Source organism: Telopea speciosissima, chromosome 7 (assembly GCF_018873765.1).
Source record: "Telopea speciosissima isolate NSW1024214 ecotype Mountain lineage chromosome 7, Tspe_v1, whole genome shotgun sequence".
Classification (NCBI taxonomy): Eukaryota; Viridiplantae; Streptophyta; class Magnoliopsida; order Proteales; family Proteaceae; genus Telopea; species Telopea speciosissima.
In genome coordinates, this window is record NC_057922.1 from 47,840,864 (window position 1) to 47,867,858 (window position 26,995).

Sequence of the window (26,995 nt, forward strand, 5' to 3'; positions counted from 1 at the left end):
TCATTTGAAATTTCTCAATTTCCGACATCTTTTCCGCTGGCCACCTACTGTTTTGCACACATGATAAAATGGACGTATTTTCCTCGTCCAACGTCGGAATGACCTGAAATTGTGCCATCAGAAAGAGGACTCAAAGCTCTAGAAATTTCATGTTTTTAGCTCCTCCAGAATATGCCATTAAGGCACCTCGAAATGCCTTTAAAGAGCGCCATCTGCAAAACAGGAATTCTGAGCATTCGGCACAATGCATGAAGCATATGTCACAGCCTCCTACTCCGATATCAGATTACTCATAGATATACATTTCTCCTGTTTTGAGCTTCCACAGATTCAAACTAAATGATCGCTCAAATCCCTGAAGCTGTTGCTATAACATACACATACAGTCTTCAGCATATAGCAGCAACCTTCACCTTATCACACATGATCTTTGTGAGTGTGTGATGGCTCTCACAAGGACTAGATGTTGCCAACAATGACAACCCTTTAATCATGCCTGATGACACACACTGGCTACTGCTGCTGCCGTCACATTACCTTATAGCCTCTGCATCTGCCACTCAATTGGCTGCCTGCATATGTGCAGATACACTGCCCATGACATTGCATGCTCTACTAGATCAATGTTGACAACAATTACAACAACACTGGCGTGCTCAACAGTATGTTGTACTGGAATCATAACAATAGAGCTGAAATAGTAAGCCAGAAGAGGAGTAAATATATTTTATTAAGTTATGCAACACGAAATCAGTGAATTTAATTTTTTTAACTACGGGGAGAATTTATCTTATTTCCTACTTCAGAGCGAACCTAGGACAACTCAATTCTATAATGAGACAAACGTATGTGACCCAAGACAATAATGAAACTGATGAATGAAAATTGGATGCTGGGCAAATTTTTTGCCAAAAGATTTCATTAACATGTTTTGGACCCTTGTGCCAGTCCTACTTCTACTCAACCCCAACCCAAGATAATGTTTCGGGCCTAGATGCAAGGCGAAACCAACAAGGCGACCAAGGTGTCCAGGCTGTCCTAGGTGCCCCTAAGCGACCAACCCGTCCAAGGTGTTTGGACACCCTAGGCGTTGCCTTGACAACTATGAATGTAGTTAACTATAACTCAGTTGCACCCTTAATTTATTATCTTGTTTACATTGGTGGGGCCATTGGATCCTTGAGGCCCTTTGAGCTCTAGCCAAGTAGTTAACTTGATACAAGGCATAATTCAAGGTTTCACTGAAATTTCTCGAAATATTTAGCTTTCAACAGATGTCGAAACGAAACCTTCAACAATACACAAAGATTGCAGTTTTATGGTTGAAATTTCGATGAAATTTGTTGTTTCGGTATCTTTTCAGTAACAATTCCTTTAGTATAAAATGGAAGGTTTTCAATAAAATGGTTCAAAATTTCAACCCATTTCATTCACTTTGCTGGTTTCGTCTCTAACAACCCCGCAAATCTGTTTTTTGTGATTTTAGCCAAATCACTCCAATACAAGCATGGAACGAGTTGTTGGGAAGTATAATTGAATTATGTGAGAGTACTAATTTTGTGCGGAATAGGCTATTTTAGAGAACGTAAACAGCATATGCTATCAACCTAGGGTCCGAAGTCAAACTACCATTTTGAGTGTGTGTTTTTTTTTATTTTAAAACTAAAGGTTCCACCATGTTTAGAAGGCCTAAAATTAGGTTTCCTAGAAATTTCGGGACCTAATTTGGCCATTTGGGCCTAAAAATCCTCACTCAAAACTAACCAACGTCGTGAACGACCTGGAACTATGCTACAAGGGCATGTTTATTGTAAGTTAGTAATTTTACTAGTTTTAGTAATTATGAACTATTTTAAGTAAGTCAATATATACTTTTTGTAGTAAGATCAAATTTACTACTTAAGTGATCTTTACCATTATTAGTAATTTCTCTTTTTGTATTGGAACTTTAGTAATTGTTAATTTCTTTTTCTGATCATCAGTTCAAGGGTATTTTGTGTAGAGTTGCAACTATCATGCTGGACTGATCTCCAATAGCATGCTATGCTTCTTACACTGAAACAGTTTTCTTGTGTCTGAGGGTAAAGGCAGTCTGCTATTTGAATAGTCATGGGGAGGATTTCAATGGTGGACTATTCTGCTTCCAGGATGGGGAACCTACGACTGTTGTTCCTGTTTCTGGAGTAAGTGCAATTTAGTAAATAATATTTTTTATGACCATTTTTAAGAGGTGAACTATGTTTGAAATTTGAATACATTGGTTAGAACCTGTATGCTATACTACATAGTTATGCCAGTTTATATGTTTATTGCTTCTTTGGGCCAATACTGACCACTATGAATTTACATGGAATAGGTTTATGCTAAGAAATTGATGTAACCAAGGGAAATATGGTTGGTAGTAATCATTATTTTTGTTTTTGGATATCTGATCAGGATGTTATTATGTACACAGCTGACAGTCGGAATATTCATTCTGTTGATGAGGTAGATTTCCCATTTCTTTCCCCATCTCATGCATGTAGAATATGATGCATCTTCTATATTTGGCACATTCTTCTTGCTCCAGTTGCGTCATTGGCATTCTTTCACATGTTGGTAAAACTTTATCACTCTGCAGCTGATGCTAGGTCAGAGCATAAAATTGGTAGTATTCTTGAGTCTTGTGGTAATGGAAATATGGTTTATGCCATACACACTCAAAGCCTGCAGCCTATTAATATTGTCATCGTAGTAGCTGTTGCTGGTATCTGAAACCATGTGACTATTTGTAATCAAAGTTGTCATGCCATCTAGGTGACCCAAGCTGTTGAGTGGGGGGCCTGGACGCAAGGCAACAGCAACAAGGCACATACCTAGCGACCAAGGCGACCTGGATGCCTGCATGCCTATATATATGATCTGATGAAGATTAAAAGTATATTCCCAATGCACAGTGATGCAGGCATATTCCTATGATCTGAGAAAAAGGATTAGGATTGGATCCAAAGGACTGAAGGCTGTGCTAGTTGCTTACGTGCTAGGATACTCGCAATGCACAGTGATGCAGGCTGAGGCTGCAAATTTAATTGATTGGGTTGATCCAGTCTAATTTCAAAGCTCCAATGAATTACATGGGGCATGGGCTAGGTAATTTCATGTTTTCTGTTGTAACGTGCCAATTTTATAAGCCCAAGTATGAATGAAGAGTTTGAGTTTTATATGGAATTAGGTGTTAATTTACTTTCTATTTTTGGGTTTCTAGAAGATTTGGGTCAATATTTAGTTTTTATTTTCCTTCTTAGGATTTAGTCTATAAGTACCTACAAATTCCATTGAAGGTGATGTGTTAGTGTGAATGGTAAGGAGAATGGGTCTCTTGTCTCTAGGGTTTGATGGGCAACCTAGACATTAGTTCATGGGGATCTGATCTACTCCTTTTTTCTTCTTCCATCTTTCAGTTTGAATTTTTTTAGTTGTTGAACTGATACCCAGCTCTGGCATCACTTTGGGTCTGCATGTGAAGAATTTAATCTCCCCTGATTTCATCGGATCAGCTCAAATTTCAAGAGAGTCCCTGTTTTAGAAATGACTCAGCCTGCGAAGTTTGTGGTTGTTTGCTTGCATGGATTGTCAATTCTACAGTAAAGTTCAGATCTGGTCGAGCCATCTGCCAAATAAAGTTTCATTAATTTAATATTATTTCCTCAATTTTCTGGGTTCAAGAGGATAGGGGCTTGTGATTGTTCACCAAAAATCTTAAGTGATATGGATGAGTATAGTAGTAGATGTCACCATCGAGAGGTTGAAGGAGCTATTCTTTTTGTATTTCCAAATAAAGCCAGATTCTTCTGGTAATTGTTTAACGCCCTCCTATTTCTGGGTTTGTATTTCACCTCACTTCTAAGATTTAACTACAGAAAGGTCCGTCTTTGAAGAATTAATTGCCTCTTCATATCAGATTCCACTTTGCCTTTCCAAATGGTCCGGTATTGTTCTAGGTGTTATAAAATTGCCACTATTCTATTTTGTTAACAAAACAGAATTTAGGAAATGGCTAGAATGATCAATGTGATCACTCAGCCTCTTAATTTATAACTTTCAATAAGAGGGCAGAATTAAAATAATTTCCCTGTAGACTATGATAGCTATAGGGAAATAAAAGGAGAAAAATACCAGAAATACCCTTATATTATCGGGTTACATAACTCAACACTCCCCCTCAAGTTGGGGCATAGCTATCCCACATACCTAACTTGACTACTAGGATGAAACAACTTTCCACTTAACCCTTTGGTGAAGACATCAGCAAGTTGATCTCCGGACTTCACCAAAGGTATACAAATCTGCCCACTCTCTAACTTCTCCTTGATCAAGTGTCTGTCAATCTCCACATGCTTGGTACAGGCATGCTGCTCTGGATTGTGGGCGATGCTGATTGCTGCTTTGTTGTCACAGTAAAACATCATTGGACAATGAATAGAATCATTAATATCTTGGAGCAAACTACGAAGCCACAATAACTCACATATGCCCTGGGCCATAGCATAGAATTTGGCTTCAGCACTGGATCTTGCCACAACATTTTGTTGCTTACTCCGTCATGTGACAAGATTTCCTCCAACAAAAGTACAATAGCCTGAAGTGGATTTCCTGTCAGGATTACCACCCCAGTCAGCATCAGTGTAAGCCTCAATGCGAAGATGATCACGCGGAGGTAGAAGGATCCCTTTTCCTGGAGCTGACTTCAAGTAATGGAGAATACAAAGGACAACAGCTATGTGAGTGGAGTAGGGATCATGCATGAATTGGCTGACTAAGCTTACTGCAACAGCAATATCTGGTCTGGTGTGGGAGAGAGAAATCAATTTTTCCACCAATCGTTGATATCTACCCTTATCAACCGGATCACCTTCCTTCTCTTGCAGACGATTAGTAGCTTTCAAAGGAGTGTCACAAGGATGACAACCTAACAAACCAGTCTCTGAAAGTAAGTCTAGAACATACTTCCTTTGGGAGAACAGGCAACTTCAATCCCAAGAAAGTACCTAAGCTGTCCTAGATCTTTTATGTCAAATTCTTGTCCCAAGAAAGTCTTCAAGTGAGAAGCTTCATCTGCATCATTACCAGTCAAAACTATGTCATCAACATAGACTATAAGAAGAGTGACCTTATCTCCATTTCGTTTGATGAACAAGGTGTGATCAACATTATTCTGTTTGTATCCTACAGAGATCATGGCTTTATGAAACTTGCCAAACTAAGCGCAAGGAGATTGCTTCAGCCCATATAATGCCCGCTTCTGCCTGCAAACCTTCCCATGAGTCTTGTCAGAAGAAAAACCTGGAGGAATTTCTATATAAGCCTCCTCTTCTAGCTCTCCATGAAGGAATGCATTTTTTACATCCAATTGCTACAAGTCCCAACCAAGGTTGACAGCACATGACAGTAAAACCCGAACAGTGTTCAACTTTGCAACTGGGGCAAATGTCTCCTGGTAGTTGATCCTATAGGTCTGAGTAAAGCCCTTGGCCACAAGCCTAGCCTTATATCTGTCCACTATTCCATTGGTTTCTGCTTGACAACAAACACCCATTTACACCCAACTGGTTTCTTGCCCGAAGGAAGAACTACCAGCTCCCACGTCTCATTTTTGGATAAGGCCTTCATTTTTTCCATCATGGCTGCTTTCCACTTTGGATCTGCAATCGCCTCCTGCCATTTCTGAGGAATAGAAACAGAGGAAAGAGATGATACAAATTCACGATAGGAAGGAGACAAAGCATCATATGAAACAACATTGGAGATGGGAAGTACAAGACCTAACGCCTTTACAAACAGCAATAGGTAAGTCAATAGAAGTATCCTTACCAGATGATGTAGTAGGGTCTGAATTTGGATCAAGTGCAGACGATTGTAGAGGTGGTAGTAGTCTCAACTTACTCTTTGTGCTTCCGGGTATAGACTTGATCAACAGGAATCTAACTCACAGGTCTACGCTCCCCCTGACTAGGAACCACGGTAGGGACTGAAGTTGGAGGCTCTGGAGCAGAAGGCTCCTCTCGAATAGGAGCCGAAAGGATAGCAGACACATCTTTAAAACTTGGATCATGCTCCCCTTGAAGAGGTGGCAGAGAATAATACGCCAAGTACTCATGGAAGACAATATCCATGGAAACAAAAGTACGCCGAGTGGGGGGATGATAACACATGTATCTTTTCTGGGTCGCAGAGTAGCCCAAAAAAATATACCTAATGTTCCTTGGATGATGGTTGCGAGCATAACAGACACAACCAAAAATTTTTGGGGGAACCACAAAAGAAGAGGAACCCTGGAGGATGTCAATTGGGGCACGACCATCAAGTACACGTGTAGGGACTCGGTTGATGAGATAGGCAGCGGTAAGAATGGCATCACTCCAGTATTGAGAGGGAACCTGCCGTGCAAACATAATGGTCTGGGCTACTTCCAGGAGATGCCAATTTTTTCTTTCAGCCACCCCATTCTGAGCCGGAGTGTCGACACAGCTGGTTTGATGAACAATACCATTTTCAGCCAAATAAGTTTGGAACTGACCCTCCTTTTATTCTCTGCCATTATCACTCTGCAGAATTTTCAAGGTGGCATGGAATTGAGTTTGAACCATACGATGAAAGAGCCGAAAACAGTGGAAAACCTCACTTTTGTGTTGCATCATGTACACCCAGGTAGTACGAGTATAACAATCTATAAAGGAGACAAACCATTTATGACCATAAATAGAAGTACGACAGGCAGGGCCCCACATATCAGAATGAACTAAAGCAAATGGAGAAACACTTCTTTTATTTAATGAAGAATAATTGGAATGAGTCTGTTTGGCCAAAACACAGGCCTCACATAAAAACTCATCCGTTTTACAATCCTTGACCAAGTTGGGAAACAAAAAAGCTAAAGTACTAAGGCAAGGGTGACCAAGCCGACAATGCTAGAGATGGAGATCAAGTGAAGTGGCTGAATGTAATTGATGAACCGAAGAGGAAGCCGAATGCAACTGAGAAGGCTGACCCGTGTCAAGTAAGTAGAGACCACCATGTACCTTACCACCCCCAATCGTGTGCCCTTTCTCCAGATCCTGTATGATACAATGAGAAGGGAAAAAGGTTATTTTGCAGTTCAAATCTTTGGTAAGACTAGTAATAGAAAGAAGGTTAGTAGAAAAGGAGGGAACATGCAAAACAGAATTTAATGTAAGGGTAGGAGAGCAGCGAATGGAACCGTTTCCATTAATAGGAGAAAGGGAGCCATTAGCTACTCGAACACTATCTTTTTCAGAAGAAGGGGAATAATGGTTAAACACATGGGGGGAACCAGTCATGTGGTCAGTAGCACCGGAGTCCATAATCCAAGGACTTGAGACAGCCAATGCACAATGACTACTGACTGGAATACCTGAGGCAAAGTGAGAATCAGGAAGGGCAGCGGGTGCAGCAGAAGAGGACTGTAGCATGCGACGGAAAGCCAAGAGTTCATCATGAGTAAGCCCAATGTCAGATGTAGGGGCAGCAGCAACAGTGGTAGGAGAATCAGTAAGATTGGCCTTGGGTTTAGACTTCCCACGGCCCTTTTTTGCCTCAAAGTCAGCAGGCTTCCCATGGAGCTTCCAGCATTGAGCTTTAGAGTGATAAAGTTTGTGGCAGTGTTTATACTTCACAGGCTCTTTAGAGGCAGCAGTACGACCATCAGTAGTGAAAATAGAAGTAGCGCTGGAAGTAGCTTGTAAGGCGGAGCGATCAACAGTAGAGGAATGTAACACAGCAGCCCGACGAGTCTCCTTTGTATGAACCAAAGCAAAGGACTGCTCTAGTGTGGGAAAGGGAGAGTGGCTAAGCACTTGCACTCGAATAGGGTCATACTCCACATTCAGAGCTGCCAAAAAATCATATGCACGTATTTTGTCGGAGTAATGATCCAATTGCTGCCACAAGCTTTTGAGGGCAGCATAGTATTTAGATACGGACAGCTCCTGTTGAGTGGTTTTATGAGCCTTCTTACGAATCTCATACACCTGTGCATCATTCCCAACGCGTCCATAAGTCTCTTTGGCAGCACTCCATATTTGATGGGCTGTTTCCATAAGTAAAAAATTGTCGGAGAGATCTGGTTGCATAGAATGGATCAAGTAGGACATCACCATAGCATCATTAGACATCCACTTATCTTGTAGAGGACCAGAATCAGCCGGCATTATGTTAGTCCCAAGAATATGGCCAGTAAGTCCACGCCCAGCTATGGTCAAATAGGTAGACCTAGTCCACTTGAGATAGTTTGTACCATCGAGTTTGATAGGAGCAGCAAGGGGAAGAAATTCTGTCCGGGGCTGTCCATCAAGCCCAGATGAAGCTGAAGAAGAATCTGAGCCTGTCATTGGAGCAGTCAATCAAGTTGTTGAAGAAGCAAGTAACAGATGTAACCAGCCAGGAAGAACCAAAAACCCTAAAATCGATATTGGGAGAAATCGATCTCAAGAGAAGGTGGTCTGAATTTTGACAAAAAAACTCAGAGGGGAGGGCTAGTGATGAAGTCGAGTGTCTCCCTTGATGGTAGAAAGGTCTCCAAAAAAGTACAGCAGCAGCAAGCAACCCTAACCCAGAAATCGATGTGTCAGGTTTTTGGAAAACCCTGAGAAGAGAGATCGATTAGGGTTAGGGGTCTTCAAAAGGCTGGAGAAATTGGATAGATGCTGGGAATGGTTGCCGAGGAAGCTCCAACAATGGAAGAACAGCCTACAATTGGTAGAGTGGCCTGATCTTCAAAAAAACTGGAGAACTTCAAATCGCAGAGAAGGTTCCAGCAGCTATTGATCTGAAATTGAGGGCATGAAAAAGTGGTAGGGTGGAGGGCAGCAACTAGATCATTATGATCACCTCATTAGTGCTGCCCTTAGGTGAGGATGAGAACCAAGGAAAAAGAGGAGAAGAAACTCGAGGGAATGAAAGAGGGAAGAAAAATCGATGGGAGGGTGGTGGGTTTTGAAAACCTAGATCAGAGAAGAGTTTGGCTCTGATGCCATGTTAACAAAACAGAATTTAGGGAATGGCTAGAATGATCAATGTGATCACTCAGCCTTTCAATTTATAACTTTCAATAAGAGGGCAGAATTACAATAATATCCCTGTATAGCCAACTATGATAGCTATAGGGAAATAAAAGGAGAAAAATACCAGAAATACCCTTATATTATCAGGTTACATAATTCAACGTATTTGTTTTTATCAGTTGTGGTGGGCCCTATGTGATCTATTAAGGTTTTGATTCTTTTGAAACCGTAGGTTGCACCTACACAACCATATGAGGCATGATGAGAACTTAGTTTGTTAAGTTGCTAGGGTATTCACTTGCATAGGCATCAAATGAACTTACTTTTTTTAATGGTGAATGCTGGAGAACACACCTCCTGGAGATGATCGACTCTAATTATCAGAGAGAGATGATCATGGAGAAAGGCAAGAAGTTGATGAGATGAGATGCCTTAGAATGGGGCTAGGCTCTGCATATAAAATAGTTGAAAAATGGAAAAATACAGTTATTTTCATAGGCTCACTGCATGTAGTCATCATGATTGAGTCAGTAAAGGGAATTGGGAGAACCATAGTTGTCAAGGAGACGCCTTGGCGAAAAGGCAGTTCTGAAACCACAAGGTGACTGGTCGCAAGGCACCCAAACCGTAGTTGTCAAGGCGTCCAGGCGCCTTTGTCGCCTTAGTCACCTAGGCGGACGCCTTGTACACCTACTTGGTGTTGCCTTGATTTTGGAACCTCTCCAACGCCTTTCATCGCCTAGACGCCGTGACAACTATGACCCAAACAGAAAATAGGGGGAAAGAAAGGAAAAAAAATGAAGAAAAGAGGAGAAATGGGGAGAAGAACCGGAGAATGACTGGAAAAATAAGAGGAAAAATGGCGAGAAGAAGCTGCCACTGCTGCCGGAAAGTTTGCTAATGTAGTACTGAATTGGAATAATCAACAAGAAGCAACAACAAACTCAGCCTTATCCTAAGTTAATGGGGTTGGCTACAAAACAGAATCTTTTTTAAGAGAATAAAATTCAGAATAGGGAGAGGATAATGATATGACAAAAACAGGTAGTCAAATTGGATCAGAACTCCGGTTCTAAGGGTAAGGAAACCTTGCTGAAAATTTCAGATCAATCCTATGGGTGGATCTGAAATTGTTCAAGATTGGGAAATTTATGACTTGTGACTAATGTGACACAGGCCCACTTTATTTATAAGGGTGCGTCTGTTTGTAATCAAGCAGGTTACAAACAGATTTGGCAACCGTACTTTTTTGCCCTTAATGCAAGGGTGTGTTAATACAATAAATAGGGCCAATGATGTAATTTTGACCATCTTCACCCCCTTCTCCTAAATCCCCTCTTGTTCGTATTCTCCCCTCCCCTCCGCAGGTGCAACCATTCTGCGATGCCTCCTTCCCCCTCTGCCACTCACGGCTCTGCCCCATTCCTTCCCTCTATAATTTCCCAGCCCCGCCCCTACTCGTGGGGAGCAAGATCCCTCTTCCATTCTCTCACCGACATACCAGAATATGAAGGCAAGCCCCTGTTTACCAATTTGAAAATCCATGTTCAGTCCTAAAAGAAAAATTGGTTGAAGGGATGAAAGTCCTGCCCACTTCATCCCAGATCAGATGCCGTTCCAACTGATGAAAGTCTCACCGTTTTACCTTCACTTGCCCAATTCATGTCTATGTCCATCTCTTCAGACTCTGTTATTTTTATGGAAGTGGGGAGTGGGGACTGATAACTCCTTTAGTGGAAGGAGATAGTATTATTGACCATTGAGAAGCTGTTCATGATGGAACAATTGCGACGATACCCAATCCCTGCGAAAAAACACCGTACCCAGGGAAATCCCCAACGATGTTTCAGACGTGATCCCACCGAAATCCATCAGGATTCGGATGAAATCACCAATTCTTCCCATCAGATCCATTGGTAGAGCAGTTTCACTCTAGTCTCCAATGATGATGGTAGGACTTGAAGGCATTGTTAGAACAGTTTCATCGTCTGGATTGGGGGAACTTGAGCTGCAGGGGGTTGACAAAATAAGTTGCAGCGGCAGGGGCAGCTTGGGGTTTTCACAGGGACAATATCAGTGGTGTACAGTAATTGCAACACGAACCAGTCCCTGATTCGCCAAGGCCTCATTGATACAAGATGGCCTTGTAAATAAAGAAGCCCTCAAGCAATAATCTCAAGCAATAAAAACCTAGACATCGATCTCTGAGATAAAACAACTTTGTTCGTTCCCAACCCAGGATTCAATGATTTAAGAGAAATACAACTACAGTGAAGGAACAAGAGGTAGTTGTGAAATGGGATATTCCGGCATCAAATATGCATGAATTGAAACTGCCGGAGGTGGAGATGGATGTGAAGGTGGAAGAGAGTGGCGGTGGAGTGGAGTCTTAATTCTGAACCAAGCTAACGAAGAGAAGGGATGGGTGGGAACATTGGTATTACTAAAATAACCTCATTTATAAAGGGATAAATGATGTGGCAAGGGATTAAAAGGAGAGGTTACAAAAATAGATGAACCCTGTTTATAATGGAGGAGAATATTCTAGAATGAATACAAGACCAAATTACCCCTATAGGCCCACTTTATTTATAATATGGAGGAGAATATTCTAGAATGAAATACAAGACCAAATTACCCCTATATGATAATAAGACAATTCTACCCTTGTACCCATTTACAACACTCCCCCTCAAGTTGGTGCATAGATATCACACATGCTCAACTTGAAAACAATAGAATGAAAAATCCTACCACCAAGTCCCTTAGTAAATACATTAGCCAACTGATCATGACAATGGACAAAGGGTACACAAACAAGACCAGACTGCAACTTCTCATTGATTAAGTGACGGTCAATCTCCACATGTTTAGTTCTATCATGCTGAACTGGATTATGGGCAATGCTGATAGCGGATTTGCTATCACAATAGAGCATCATAGGAAGAGTAACAGGAACAACCAAATCATGTAGAAGCCCACAGAGCCATAAAGGCTCACAAATGCCATGTGCCATAGCACGAAACTCTACTTCAGCACTAGAACGAGCCACAACAGCCTGCTTCTTACTTCTCCAAGTAACCAGATTAACCACCCACAAAGGTGCCATAGCCTGTGGTAGACCGACGATCATCAGGAGAGCCAGCCCAATCAGCATCAGTAATAGCCTCAACTCGAAGTTGATGATGAGGGGATAAAAGAATCCCATGGCCTGGAGTAGACTTCAGGTAACGGAGAATACGATGAATTGCTTCCATATGTGTGGAATATGAGTCATGCATATATTGACTGACTAAGCTGATCGCATAAGCAATGTTTGGAAAGGTATGAGCAAGATAAATCAACTAGCCAACCAAGCACTTGTATCTTCCCTTATCCACAGGCTCACCTTCTTTACTCGGGAGATGAACATTTGCATCGATAGGAGTATCAGCCGGTTTGCAGCGTACAAGTCCTGTCTCAGATAGGAGATCAAGAGTGTACTTCCTCTGAGACAAGAAGATACCACGGGCAGACCTTGCCCCCTCAATGCCAAGAAAATAATGAAGCTGTCCCAAGTCTTCGATTTCAAATTCAGGACCCAAGTAACTCTTGAGGTGAGCAATCTCATCAACATCATCACTGGTGACAACAATATCATCGACATAAACAATCAAAATAGCAATCTTACCAGCAGATTGCTTGATGAACAGTGTGTGGTCAGCATTACTTTGAGTGTAACCAACAGACACTTAGCCCTATCAAACCTCCCAAACCAGGCCCGAGGTGACTGCTTAAATCCATATAAGGCACGTTTTAGCTTGCACACCTTTCCCTGAGTCTTAGGAGAATCAAAACTTGGGGAGACATCCATATATACGTCTTCTTCAATTTCCCCATGAAGAACAGCTATGGATAGAAGAACATGGATAGTATTAAGCTTAGCCATTGGAGCAAATGTCTCCTGGTAATCTATCCCATATGTCTGTGTGAAGCCCTTGGCAACAAGTTTTGCTTTATACCGGTCAACCATACCATCAACCTTCTACTTCACTGTGAAAACCCACTTACAACCAACAGTCTTCTTATGAGTAGGAAGACTAACAAGATCCCACGTATCATTTTTCTTCAGAGCCTGCATCTCTTCCACCATAGCTGCCTTCCACTGGAATGCCTTAAAAGCATCCTGCCAGTTCTTGGGAATAGAAACAGATGAAAGGGAAGACACAAAAGTGAAGTAGGAAGGAGAAAGGGAATTATAAGCAACAACTTGGGCAATGGGATGAATAGTGCAAGACCGAGTACCTTTGTGGACAGCAATAGGTAAATCAAGTGTCAGATCAACCAAAGAGTCAATAACAGGAGAGGGTGAACAATTACCTTCCAAAGTAAGACTGGGATCAAGATCGAGGGTTGGCAGTTGACTAGGTAAGGTTGGTGCAATGGGCTGTTTCTGCTGCTTTCGAACATAGACACACATCTCTGGTCTAGGCCAAGTAGTGTCTTGAGTAATCTCCCCTTGGGTGGAATGATCTGGAGGATCTGGAACTAACAATGGCAGCAGAGGCGACTCATCTTCCAGAGAAATAGAAGGCTCCCATTGAAGAGGAGTCGCAGAGTAGTAGGCCACGGTCTCATGAAATATCACATCCATGATCATAAATGACGAGTAGGAGAATGGTAACATTTGTAGCCCTTCTGGGTGGCAGAGTACCCCTAAAAAAGGAAGTGGAGACCATGAGGATCAAGTTTCCCATGGGAATGATGATTACGAGGATAGCAGACGCAGCTGAATACCTTAGCAAGTACAAGAAATGCAGAAGACCCTTGTAGGACATCTAGAGGAGAACGAAAATCAATCACACGAGATGGCATGCGATTAATGAGCAAGGCCGCTGTCATTACTGCATCACTCCAAAATTGAGGAGGGACAAGCATTTCGAACATAAGAGAGCGAGCAACCTCTCAAAGATCCCGATTTTTTCTTTCTGCAAGCCCATTCTGAGCAGGAGTGTCAACACAACTGGCTTGATGTAGGATCCCATGGGCAACAAGGTAAGACTGAAAAGAACTCTCCATGTATTCCCGGCCATTGTCACTGCGAAGTATCTTAACTGTGGTAGTGAATGGGTCTGAACCATACGATGGAAGTGTTGGAAGCAGGGAAAAACTTCGCCCCTGGTCCGTATTAAATAAATCCAAGTAGTTCTAGAGTGACAATCAATAAAAGTGACAAACCAATGGAAGCTAGTAATAGGAGTACAATGAGAAATGGCCTCAAATATTAGAGTGTATTGAAGAAAAAGGAGTTGCACTTTTATTCTTTGAACTAGAAAAAATTGATCAAGTTTGTTTGGCCAAAACACAAGCCTCACAGAAAAAATCACTCGATTGACAATGCTTGGAAGAAGGGAAAATACAAGCTAATGTTCCTAAGGGGGGATGACCCAAACGCCTATGCCACTGAAGTAGGTCCGAATGGGCAGGAGACACCGTCTGAAGAGCCTGACCAGAGATGATGCAAAGTCGACCTCGAACCAGGGAAACCAGTGGGAGATCGATTGCAGCAGGATCGATACAATTAAAAGAACAAAAATAAAAACTGCGACTCTTTTTTTTTATTGGTACTTTTTTGTTACATATGAAGAGGAAGAAGAAGAAGATGTAGAGAAGATAGAAGAGAAGGGAGTAGGGGAATGGCTTTCTTAGCCTAGGTCTCTCACCCACAGCTATCCTAGCTGTTGAAACATGGAATTTCTCCCATAACCGATGGCAACATAGCCTGAAAATTCTATTCTCCAAAATCTGATCCTTCCTTACAATAAGGGTGCCTATTAATAGCTTAGGCAAGCTTACAAAATAGAAGGTAGAAAATAGAAACTTCCTATAACCAAAATAGAAGGTAGGAAAATAGCAACTAATGAAAAATAGAAACTATTGAGGCTTTATAGATCCAGCCTTCTAAACAAGAAAGGAAACAAAAATAGAAACAAATTGGAATTAGAAGCTACCTAATATACTTTCTAAAACTGAATAGAAACTGAACTATGGCAGAATTAGGAGAGAATCTTTCTCTACTTGATGGGCCCACAAGATCTTCTAAAAAGCATCCTCACACAAGGGAGATATAGGCTGTGACGTTGTTCACGTGAACAGTGCCATGAATAGTGTTTTGGTGTTTTCACTTCATGCTTTACTTTGGGCTGAGGCTGCCTTAGGTGATGCTCCATCGAACCAAAAAAAACTTGCCACATCATCAGACCAGGCTGCTTCTCACAGTAGTCGAATCCCACAACCTTGCTGGGCTAATATTGGGGCTTGTTCGTGCGGGTACATATGGGCTTGTGATTTACATCAAGAGACCGGAGAAGAGTCTTCATCAAGCAGTTACAGACCATTATTCACCCTACCAGAGCCAATCGTTGCCCCTGTCACCAGATCTTGAAAAACACAATGAGAAGGAAAAAAGGTGAGTTTGCAATTAATGGAAGTAAGACTACTAATGGACAAAAGGTTAGTAGAAAAATTGGGAACATGTAAAACAAAGGAAATAGATAAGGAGGGAGAGCACTTGATGGAACCCTTTCTAGATCAGCCACTCGAACCCTGTCTTTACCAGAACATGGAGAATATTGGAAAAATAGGTTAGGCGAACCAGTCATGGGATGCGCCGAAGTCAATGATCCAAGGAGAGTACAATGGATGTACCAAGACCGGCAAATGAATACCTAAACTGGCACTATGAGATGCAACAAGGGCAGCAATGGAAGCAGATGCTGGCTGATCTATACGAGAGAGAAGACGCCTGAAGGTAGTAAGCTGATCTGGAGACAAAGAGGAACCGGGTGTAGCATGAACAGGTGTGAGGAGAGCAGGTTCGGCTGTCTCGGTATGATTGGCCTGGGTCGGGTTAAAGCGACAACGACCACAACCAGAACCATCTGCAGGCTGACCATGTAATTTCCAGCAATATTCCTTGGTGTGATGCTCCTTGCCACAATATTCACACTTCACAGGGGCCTTCTCAGATGAGGAACCACTAGTCTGTGGGGCTCACCATGGGGCTGATTACTTGAAAAAGAGCTGATTGCTTTGGAGTTACCGATGTAGGCTGTGGAAGCATAACAGAATGGCGACTGTCCTCCAGTTGGATCATAGAATAAGCTTGTTCTACAGTAGGAAAAGGATCACGGCTAAGAACCTATGCATGAAGCTAATCATACTCAATATTAAGACCTGCGAAGAAGTCATAAACTCGAAGTTTATCCTCACATTTCTTGAAATTGGTTGCGTCAACCGTTGTGGTAGCCTGAAGCTCTTCATAAAAATCCAACTCCTGCCACAGGCTTCGTAACTCAGCATAGTACTGTGACAGAGTAAGTTCTTTTTGTTTCAATTCATGGACTTTCTTGCGGAGTTCACAGACCTGGGCATCGTTCTCAACTTGGGAGTCTGTGTCTTGGGCAGCTTTCCAAATCTTGCCAGCAAAATAAGAAGATAGCCAGGGCAATTTGTGGTTGCATGGAGTTGATAAGAAAAGCCATAATAGAGGAATTTTCACATTCCCATTTATCAAGGGTTTCACCAGCAGAAACAGGCTTCGTGGCATCTCCAGTAAAGTACCCATAAAATCCACGAGAGCAAATAGAAATACAGCATGAACGTGACCACATCAAATAATTCGTGCCATTCAATTTAACAGAATACGCTGGGAAGGAAAAATAATTTTCTTGAGGAGAAACGTCCATCCCAGTAGATGCAGAAGAGATCTCAGATGTCCCTGGCATAATAGAGCGTGTGGCTTTTAATCACAAGGGAGACAAAAAAAATTTGTAGGAGTCTCCATAAAAAAATCGAACAAGCAGGGATTGGCCCTAAAAAGTTGATGAAGCTTCGGTGAAGAAAAGCAGGGTTCATCCCTGAGAAATCGCCATAAGAGGATGAAGAATCAATTCACGAACCAATCCCAAGAAGAAGAACCAAAAAATTATCGGAGCAGCTCGTTTAATGCATCGTGGCAGAGCTTATTGAACCAAGGAGGGAATAGAGGAGGGGCCCTTGGTGGTTTAAAAGATAGCCACTGAGGATGGTGGTGATGGCCGCGCTACCTCCCGCCGACTCTCGGTGACACTAGAAGAGGAGAGAGAGCCGCCGGGAGAACTCGAGAGGGAAGGAGGCGGTGATTGGTGGCGGAAAGGCTAGGTGGAGTGGTGCTTGGTGGTGGCGGTAGGAAAAAACGAGAGAGAGAGAGAGAGAGAGAGACTTGTGGATCCCTAGGAAGATCCCACTCTGACACCATGTTCAAGATTAGGAAAATTATGACTTGTGTCTAATGTGACACAAGCCCACTTTATTTATAATATGGAGGAGAATATTCTAGAATGAATACTAGACCAAATTGCCCCTATAAGATAATAAGACAATTCTACCCTTGTACCCATTTACAACAGAAATTATGGATCAATTTTAATTGTACTAGGAGAAGGGTATATCAGCCAATTCACAGTTTGGATTAGAGATCAAACAGCAGAATTATAAATCCAGACAAACACGCTATTATGAATTGACTCTCAGAATTAATGACCTAACAGAATAGGGAAATCGATTCAGCAATTAGACAAATAGGGATTCAAATCTGAACACAAGGGTAGAATGGGAAATATGAAATATCTCCAGATCAGCAGGTCTGATCAATGAGAATTTCTGGTCGAAGATCTTTTCTATGGTGATGAATAACTCTTCAAAATTTGAGAATAATCTGATGGCCAGATTTCCTCAACCCTGTAATTCATGTAAAACAAGACTTGCATATGAATTCTAGACCAGATTATGAATTGCAGAAAAACCAAAAGAAAAACTTACTTGATTAATGGAGGGAGAAGGAGGAAGAAGAATAAGAGTAAGGAAGAAAACAAGGGCTTCTCACCGCAATGTGGTTGGAAGGATCAAACACCAATCGACCTTGATCGCACACAAAGTCCCATGATCAAATACAATGTTCCTCAACAGAAAGAGAGCAGCCTGAGCTTTTCATTAATCAAAATTCGTGTACTATGCTAGGCTCCCTTACAAACTTATATAGATGATTTAGAAACAGACTCTGACACTAAATAGGAAGGCCTAACCCAATCCTTGACTAATAAGGTAACCTAAACTTACTAGGAAACTGAAATAATAAAGGAAATTGACTCAAAACAGGACTAGGCTTATAGAATCCTAACCCAGCCTAATCCAAACACTTAAAAACAATTAAATTAATGAAATAAAGACACTTAACTAACTAATCCGTATACCTAGCCTCTACTTATATTATAGGCCCATTAAAGTGGCCCGTTATTATGAAAACACATTGGATCAATGGTTTAACACATATATAACCTAACCTAAAGCTTATTTGCAATAAAATAAGCCATGTAGGTGTAGAGACAACAGGGGTCTCTCGGGTCCGGGATGGTTGGACCGGGATCGAACCGCATGGTCATACGCGGTGTATAAATGGGATGGCCTAGGTAATGAGTCGTATTGATGCCACAAGAGGACTCATCGAATGAAAAAGGGAAGTCGCCACCTAGGTGAAGGGCCTAGGACCCAAAGTATTTCTCCTCTTTTAGAGGAGAAAATATCTAAACTTCAATCATTGGACAAGGCATCGGACTATTTCCAAAATCTTGAGTGGGTGTCAACTTACAGATCAAGAAGGTGTTAGGCACCTGATCTGCTCAATCAAAGAGATCGGTCTCCCTGTTATACTAAACCCTAAACAACTCTATACAATGGTCACTTTCCTATGCTAGGCATACACTACGGCATGTGTTATCTCAAGCCAGATTTCTATGTTTGCTGTTTTGATGACAATGATGTGTTCAAATAGAATTGAATAGATAAACCAATGAATCATATGATAATAGATAAAAAAAAATCAAAGACACATAATGGGAATAATCAAATAATGGTGAGTAATTAAATATAAAATATACGAGAATATAGGCCAGACATATCGATCGCAAGATCCAATTTAATTGATTCGGAAGGATTGATCGAAGATTGTCCTATGCCTACTATGATTCTCGATATTGGATCATAGATTAATGCTTAGGGTCCCAAGGGAGATGGCCACTTTGATCTTTTGATTTATTTTAGATGCACACTTAAGAAGGATGAATGAGACTAAAGAATAGATATTAGATAAGATAAAATATATTCGAAGATAGAAATCCCAACTTATATTGATAAATTGGGGATGTACGGCCCTAGGGATACCCATATACCGGACTAGCCAATATAAAGTGTTTCGGTGTGCAAGAGAAAATGACTCAATCGTTATATAGCTCGTCACATAGACCACCACCAAATGATATGCTTTAGGGAGGAGGCTTATAAAAAATAAAGACCTAATTGAGTTTGGATTCGAACCCATTTATTTGATAGGCTTTGTTTGAAAGCCAAATGATTGGGTAGGGACTCGGATGATTTAATGACGATGGGTTTTGATTGAAACCCGTATGCATGTCTTAGGGATATGGAATCCCAAGGTCCAACGAGCTTGACTCAAGATGCAGTCGATTAAAAATGATTTCCTAGGGCCGGTTGATGTATGCCAAGTGTGATCATGATTGGATCTAAACCACTCGTCCATGGCAATAGAAAAATCATTTTTTGAAATCGAAAGGAAAAAAATAGTTTTAGAAAATCAAATGTGAAAGAAAAATAAAAGGTAAAAGACAAAACCCACAAGTTTTATTTTTTTTTTAAAGTGGGCCGGACTAGGCCTAGACTAGAATGAGAACGGATCTAGGGAGTGATCCCTAAGTGAATCCAACATGGGCCTAACTGGGCTTTAAGTGGACAAGATGAAATGATAAGAGGATTATTCTTCTTCATCGGCTGTAGGGAATTATTAATGGGCCTAATCAGATTAAACTAGGAGATTATGGGGAATTTATTGGGATCAATTTTGTCTAGCTATCTGAATGATATTCACTATCAAATCATCCCAATCAATTTTCAGTTCTCGGAATTCTAATTCTTTGTTGTCATGATATTCGATTCTTGTCATCTTTAGCCGTTCTTTTTTTTTTTTTATCCTATCATGATCGGTCACATTGTGTTCTTTGACATTATCTCTGTAGAGATTATTTCTTTTTAGGTGAATATTGTAGATTGATTTTCATTCATATCCTTCCCAATCTCCTTTATGATGCTATACCTATGTGATGGTCTTCAGTATGAAATCTTATGTGGTTACCTTAGATGAAAGTTTTCTTAATCCTATATGATTTGAAGGCATTAATGTGATAGATATCTTTCTGGGTCATTTTATATTGTCAATAATCGATCACATCAAGATCCATGATCTATGTTACACCCAATTACCCAAAAATCAATGGCCATTACCTCATCTAGATATTAGGATCATAGTGAAATAAAAAAAACGAAATTCACATTTTAGAAATGATTAATTCTATGTACTTTCTTGGTAAAATCATATAAGCCCACATACGTTTTTTACATTTTAGTCTATTTTGGTCAGACTCATGACAATTAGGTATGCCCATCAATATTTGTACAGCTAGACCCATTCCCACTTAAACCAAATGGATTCCATGTGATCAGACTCATGGTGACTAGGCAGACCCATAAACAGATCCTGATATATTTGTATAGTCAGGCCCATTTCATTTGAATTAAATGGCTAAGGCCCATTGTATAAATGGATCTCATCGTCAAATGCTAATCTCCTAGTTTAATCTGATTAGGCCCATTAATAATTCCTTACAGCCCATGAAGTAGAATAATCCTCTTATCATTTCATCTTGTCCACTTAAAGCCCAGTTAGGCCCATGTTGGATTCACTTAGGGATCACTCCCTAGATCCGTTCTCATTCTAGTCTAGGCCTAGTCTGACCCACTTTAAAAAAAATAAAACTTGTGGGTTTTGTCTTTTACCTTTTATTTTTCTTTCACATTTGATTTTCTAAAACTATTTTTTTCCTTTTGATTTCAAAAAATGATTTTTCTATTGCCATGGACGAGTGGTTTAGATTAGGGATGTAAGCGGATTGGATTCGGCTCGGATAGTCGCGTATCCGCATCCGCATCGATTAGCTTTCGGACGGATTCGAATAGTGCTACGGTCTGAACACGGATCACAGACGGATATTTTATCCGTTTACATGTAAATATAGCTTTCGGATAGCTATTGCCTATCCATATCCGTATCCGTTTAGCTTTCGGACGGATTCGGATAGTGCTAAACGTGATACGGACACGGATACGAAAGCGGATTTGGCTATTCATTTACATCCTAGTTTAGATCCAATCATGATCTTTTGACCCAAGTCACTTGGCATACATCAACCGGCCCTAGGAAATCATTTTTAATCGACTGCATCTTAAGTCAAGCTCGTTAGACCTTGAGATTCCATATCCCTAAGACATGCATACGGGTAGGGCTGCAACAGGGTTGGGTTGGGCCGGGCTTTTTAAAACCCTAGCGAAACCCTGAATCCCCTTAGCTCGGCCCAGACCCGCCCTGACCCTGACTTAGGGCCTAAAAACCCTGACCCTAACCCTAACCCTAGGGGTGCAAGTTTGGCCTTGTTGGCCCGAACCCGCCCTGAGCCCGAACAGGGCCTGGGCTAAAGATTTTTGGCCCTGAGGGCGGGTTAAGGCCAGAAATGCGTGGCCCTGAGTCAGGGTCGGGTTGGGTTCGGGTTGAGGCCTCGGGTCAACCCGACCCTGATTGATACAGGTTTCAATCAAAACCCATCGTCATTAAATCATCCAAGTCCCTACCCAATCATTTGGCTTTCAAACAAAGCCTATCAAATAAATGGGTTCGAATCCGAACTCAATTAGGTCTTTATTTTTTATAAGCCTCCTCCCAAAGCATATCATTTGGTGGCGGTCTATGTGATGAGTTATATAACGATTGAGTCATTTTCTCTTGCACACCGAAACACTCTATATTGGCTAGTCATGGGTATCCCTAGGGCCGTACATCTCCAATTTACCAATGTAAGTTGGGATTTCTATCTTCGAATATATTTTATCTTATCTAATATCTATTCTTTAGTCTCATTCATCCTTCTTAAGTGTGCATCTAAAATAAATCAAAAGATCAAAGTGACCATATCCCATGGGACCCTAAGCATTAATCTATGATCCAATATCGAGAATCATAGTAGGCATAGGACAATCTTCGATTAATCCTTCCGAATCAATTAAACTGGATCTTGCGACCGATATGTCTGGCCTATATTCTCGTATCTTGAATATTTAATTATTCACCATTATTTGATTATTCCCATTATGTGTCTTTGATTTTTTTATCTATTGTCATATGATTCATTCGTTTATCTATTCATTTCTATTTGAACACATCATTGTCTTCAAAACAGCAGACATAATCTGGCTTAGGATAACACATGCCGTAGTATATGCCTACCATAGGAAAGTGACCATTGTAGAGAGTTGTTTAGGGTGTAGTATAACAGTGAGACCGATCGCTTTGATTGGGCAGATCAGGTGCCTAACACCTTCCTGATCTATGAATTGACACCCACTCAGGATTTTGGGAATAGTCTGATGCCTTGTCTAATGATTGAAGTTTAGATATTTTTTCCTCTGAAAGAGGAGAAATACTTTTGGGTCCTAGGCCTTTCACCTTGGTGGCGACTTCCCTTTTTGGTTCGATGAGTCCTCTTATGGCATCAGTACGACTCATTACCTAGGCCATCCCATTTATACACCGCGTATGATTATGCGGTTAGATCCCGGTCCAACCATCCCGGACCCTAAAGACCCCTGTTGTGTCTACAGTGGTGATCTGTAGAGACATTGGGGCCTCTCGGGTCCGGAATGATTAGACCGGGATCGAACCGCATGGTCATACGCGGTGTATAAATGGGATGGCCTAGGTAATGAGTCACACTGATGCCATAAGAGGACTCATTAAACCAAAAGGGAAGTCGCCACCTAGGTGAAGGGCCTAAGACCCAAAAGTATTTCTCCTCTTTTAGTGGAGAAATATCTTAACTTCAATCTTTGGACAAGGCATCAAAATTCTGGGTTGGTGTCAATTTACAGATCAGGAAGGTGTGCACCTGATCTGCCCAACCAAAGAGATCGGTCTCCCTGTTATACTAAACCCTAAACAACTCTCTATAATGGTCAATTTCCTATGCTAGGCATACACTACAGCATGTGTTATCCTAAGCCAAATTTCTATGTTTGCTGTTTTGATGACAATGATTTGTTCAAATAGAAATGAATAGATAAACAAATGAATCATATGATAATAGATAAAAAAAATCAAAGACACATAATGGGAATAATCAAATAATGGTGAATAATTAAATGTTCAAGATACGAGAATATATGCCAGACATATCGATCGCAAGATCCAATTTAATTGATTCGGAAGGATTGATCGAAGATTGTCCTATGTCTACTATGATTCTCGATATTGGATCATAGATTAATGCTTAGGGTCCCATGGGATATGGCCACTATGATCTTTTGATTTATTTTGGATGCATACTTAAGAAGGATGAATGAGACTAAAGAATAGATATTAGATAAGATAAAATATATTCGAAGATAGAAATCCCAACTTATATTGATAAATTGGGGATGTACGGCCCTAGGGATACTCATATACCGGACTAGCCAATATAGAGTGTTTCGGTATGCAAGAGAAAATGACTCGATTGTTACATAGCTCGTCACATAGACCGCCACCAAATGATATGCTTTAGGGAGGAGGCTTATAAAAAATAAAGACCTAATCGAATTCGGATTCGAACCCATTTATTTGATAGGCTTTGTTAGAAAGCCAAGTGATTGGGTAGGGACTCGGATGATTTACTGATGATGGGTTTTGATTGAAACCCGTATGCATGTCTTAGGGATATGGAATCCCAAGATCCGACGAGCTTGACTCAAGATGCAGTCGATTAAAAGTGATTTCCTTGGGCCGGTTGATGTATGCCGAATGATTTAGGCCAAAGATCATGATTAGATCCAAGCCGTCCCGTCTATGGCAATGAAGAAAATCATTTCGAAATCAATAATAGAAAATGGTTTTGGAAAACAAAAAAAAGAAAAGACAAAAGAAAAGAAAAAAGGAAAACCAAAACAAAGTTTCATTTTTTGAAATGGGCCGGACTCCTAGACTAAAATGAAAGTGGATTTGAGGGATAATCCCTAAATGGTGGGCCGGACTGGGCCTAGACTAAAATGAAAGTGGACTTAGGGGATAATCTCTAAATGGATCCACCATGAGCCTGACTGGTCTTTAAGTGGACAAGATGAAATGATAAGAGGATTATTCTTCTTCATGGGTTATAGGGAATTATTAATGGGCCCAATCAGATTAAACTAGGAGATTAGCATTTGATGATGAGATCCATTTATACAATGGGCCTTAGCCATTTAATTCAAATGAAATACGCATGACTATACAAATATAGCAGGATCTGTTGATGGGTCTGCCTAGTCACCATGAGCCTGATCATATGGAATCTATTTGGTTTAAGTAGGAATGGGTCTAGCTGCAAAAATATTGATGGGCATACCTTATTTGTCGTGGGCCTAACCGATTATTACATGAAGTCCATTTGGTTTAATTGGGAATGGGTCTAGCTATACAAATATTGATGGGCATACCTAATTGTCATGAGTATGACCAAAATAGACTAAAATGTAAAAACCGAATGTGGGCTTATATGATTTCACCAAGACAGTCCATAGAATTAATCATTTCCAAAATGTGAATTTCGTTTTTTGATTTGACTATGATTCTATTAACTAGATGAGATGATGGCCATTGATTTTTGGGTAATTGGGTGTAACATAGATCATGGATCTTGATGTGATCGATTATTGACAATATAAAATGACCCAAAAAGATATCTATCATCAAATTATATAGGATTAAGAAAACTTTCATCTAAGGTAACCACATAAGATTTCATACCAAAGACCATCACATAGGTATAGCATCGTAAAGGAGATTGGGAAAGATATGAATGAAAATCAATCTACAATAATCAGCTAAAAAGAGATAATCTCCACAGAGATAATGTCAAAGAACACAATGAGACCGATCATGACAAGATATAAAAAGAAAGGTTAAAGATGACAGGAATCAAACATCATGACAACAAAGAATTAGAATTCTGAGAACTGAAAATTGATTGGGATGATTTGATGGTGAATATCATTCAGATAGCTAGACAAAATTGACCTCAAGAAAGAAATATTTTGCAGATTATGGGAAATTTATTGGGGGTAGGGATCATTCAACATGGAGAGATGATGGCAGCTCAAAGGATTCAGATTTGGAAGATAAACAATCCATAAGAAAATCCACAACAAGAAGGGGGATAGGGATCATGTTCATTATTCACAAAGATATAAGACCAGGAGATTAAGAATGGACATTCATAGAGGTTATGAGAAACAGACAGCAATCATACATTTCTTTTTAGATCTAAAGAATTAACCAAGGATACCACTGATATATGTATTCCCTAGTTTAAAGTTAATCAAGACATGGATCATAGAGAACCTGCTTTCAAAGACTTAAAAAAATAGAAGCCGATCAAGAAATATATTTCTAAATCTGAGATTACTCAGAAACCGAACTGAAGTGCAATCTTGCATTTGACATCGTTCACAGAGACTAATAGTGACATGTCTAGGGCATTCACTGAGAATGATCATAACAGAAAATTAGAGGTAAGCATTCTTGAATCTAAAACCCAGAGATCAAACATCACTATTGATAGTAAAGAAATAGGATTCCAAAAAGAATATTACTAAAAAAATTATCAATGGCAATCGATAGAAATCGGTTCAAGAACAGTAGCAGAAATCATTCAAAAAAAAAAAAAAAGAAACTAGATCTGGAAATGAACTCAGATCTACCAGATTTAGAGAAAGAAAAGTAGAGCCAGACCTATCAAGAAATGATTTAAAAGAAAATGAGGGAGGATCGACTGCCAGTAAACATTTTTCGGCAAATCAGGGAGCACAAATAGCTATAATCCGTCGACATAAACAATCACCACAGCCATTCAAGATGAATATCCGAGCATATTACAAATGACAACAAGCATCGATTCAAAAAATGTTCATACGCAAGAAATCAGAAAAGGATGTTCGACAGAACCAAGCTCAACATAGCTGTTCACAAGATATGGAAATAGAACGGAATGGAAGACTAGGTAATAGAAACTACATTTTCAACATAGATCTGTAATGAAATCGAAATAAAGAAAGCATCCATCCGATTAAAATGAGAATCAGAGATAGAAGTTTACCTGAGATCGATCGAGACTTGTGGAGATCCAGACACCTCTGTTGATCGTTGCTTTCGGTTTCCAGTTGCAAGAATATCGAACTCAGCCACAACAGGGGGTGGGGGATTTATTATTACAGATGCAATAAAATACAGAAAAAATGCAAGAACAAAATGATTAAGAAGATGAATCTCGCGATTCTTGATCGAAGCCTGCAACGATCTTCTCTGGCTCAAAAGCTTTGATCTCCAGTGATGTTCGAATTCGGCAGAAGGATGAGTGAACCACCAATCGGACTAAACTGAGGTAAAACTTCGAAAAGAACTGTGAGACTCGTCTGAGGATCTCCGAAAATCCAGAACCAAGAAGAATCCCAAAACCTAGAATCCCTCTTTCTTCTCTCCTGAAATCTCTGCTTTTTTCTCTCCCCAAGAACGAAGAATAAGAGTTTCTAAAAATGAAAATCCCCTCTTCGTTTTTTAGGTTTTGCTTTTTATATTTTTTTGTCTTTTTTGTCTTTCTTGCTTCATTGGTTTTTTCTATTTCCCCAAATTACCCTTCTAAACACTTAAAATCTCCTTTCTTGCTTTTTGCTTTTTATTTCTCCAAACTACCCTTCTAAGTATCTAAAATCTCCTTTTTGCTTTTTAT

At 40.4% G+C, this 26,995-nt stretch overlaps 1 protein-coding gene and 1 long non-coding RNA gene across 4 annotated transcripts in view; one reads left to right on the plus strand and one right to left on the minus strand.

Moving 5' to 3' along the window:
• Positions 1 to 26,995, plus strand: part of LOC122669759 — an 80,189-nt gene that overhangs the window by 32,196 nt on the left and 20,998 nt on the right. For 2 of the 3 annotated variants that reach the window (XM_043866605.1, XM_043866607.1), the window contains 2 exons: positions 2,088 to 2,183; positions 2,437 to 2,487. In XM_043866605.1, the coding sequence (XP_043722540.1) occupies positions 2,088 to 2,183; positions 2,437 to 2,487 (147 nt within the window). The remainder of the gene's footprint in view (positions 1 to 2,087; positions 2,184 to 2,436; positions 2,488 to 26,995) is intronic. The other variant, XM_043866606.1, reaches the window with a different exon arrangement.
• On the minus strand, positions 11,690 to 16,758 carry LOC122669760. Its single transcript, XR_006334075.1, has 3 exons — positions 16,746 to 16,758; positions 11,913 to 11,919; positions 11,690 to 11,844 (listed from the first exon to the last, which is right to left on the minus strand). It is a non-coding gene; the product is annotated as an uncharacterized LOC122669760 (long non-coding RNA).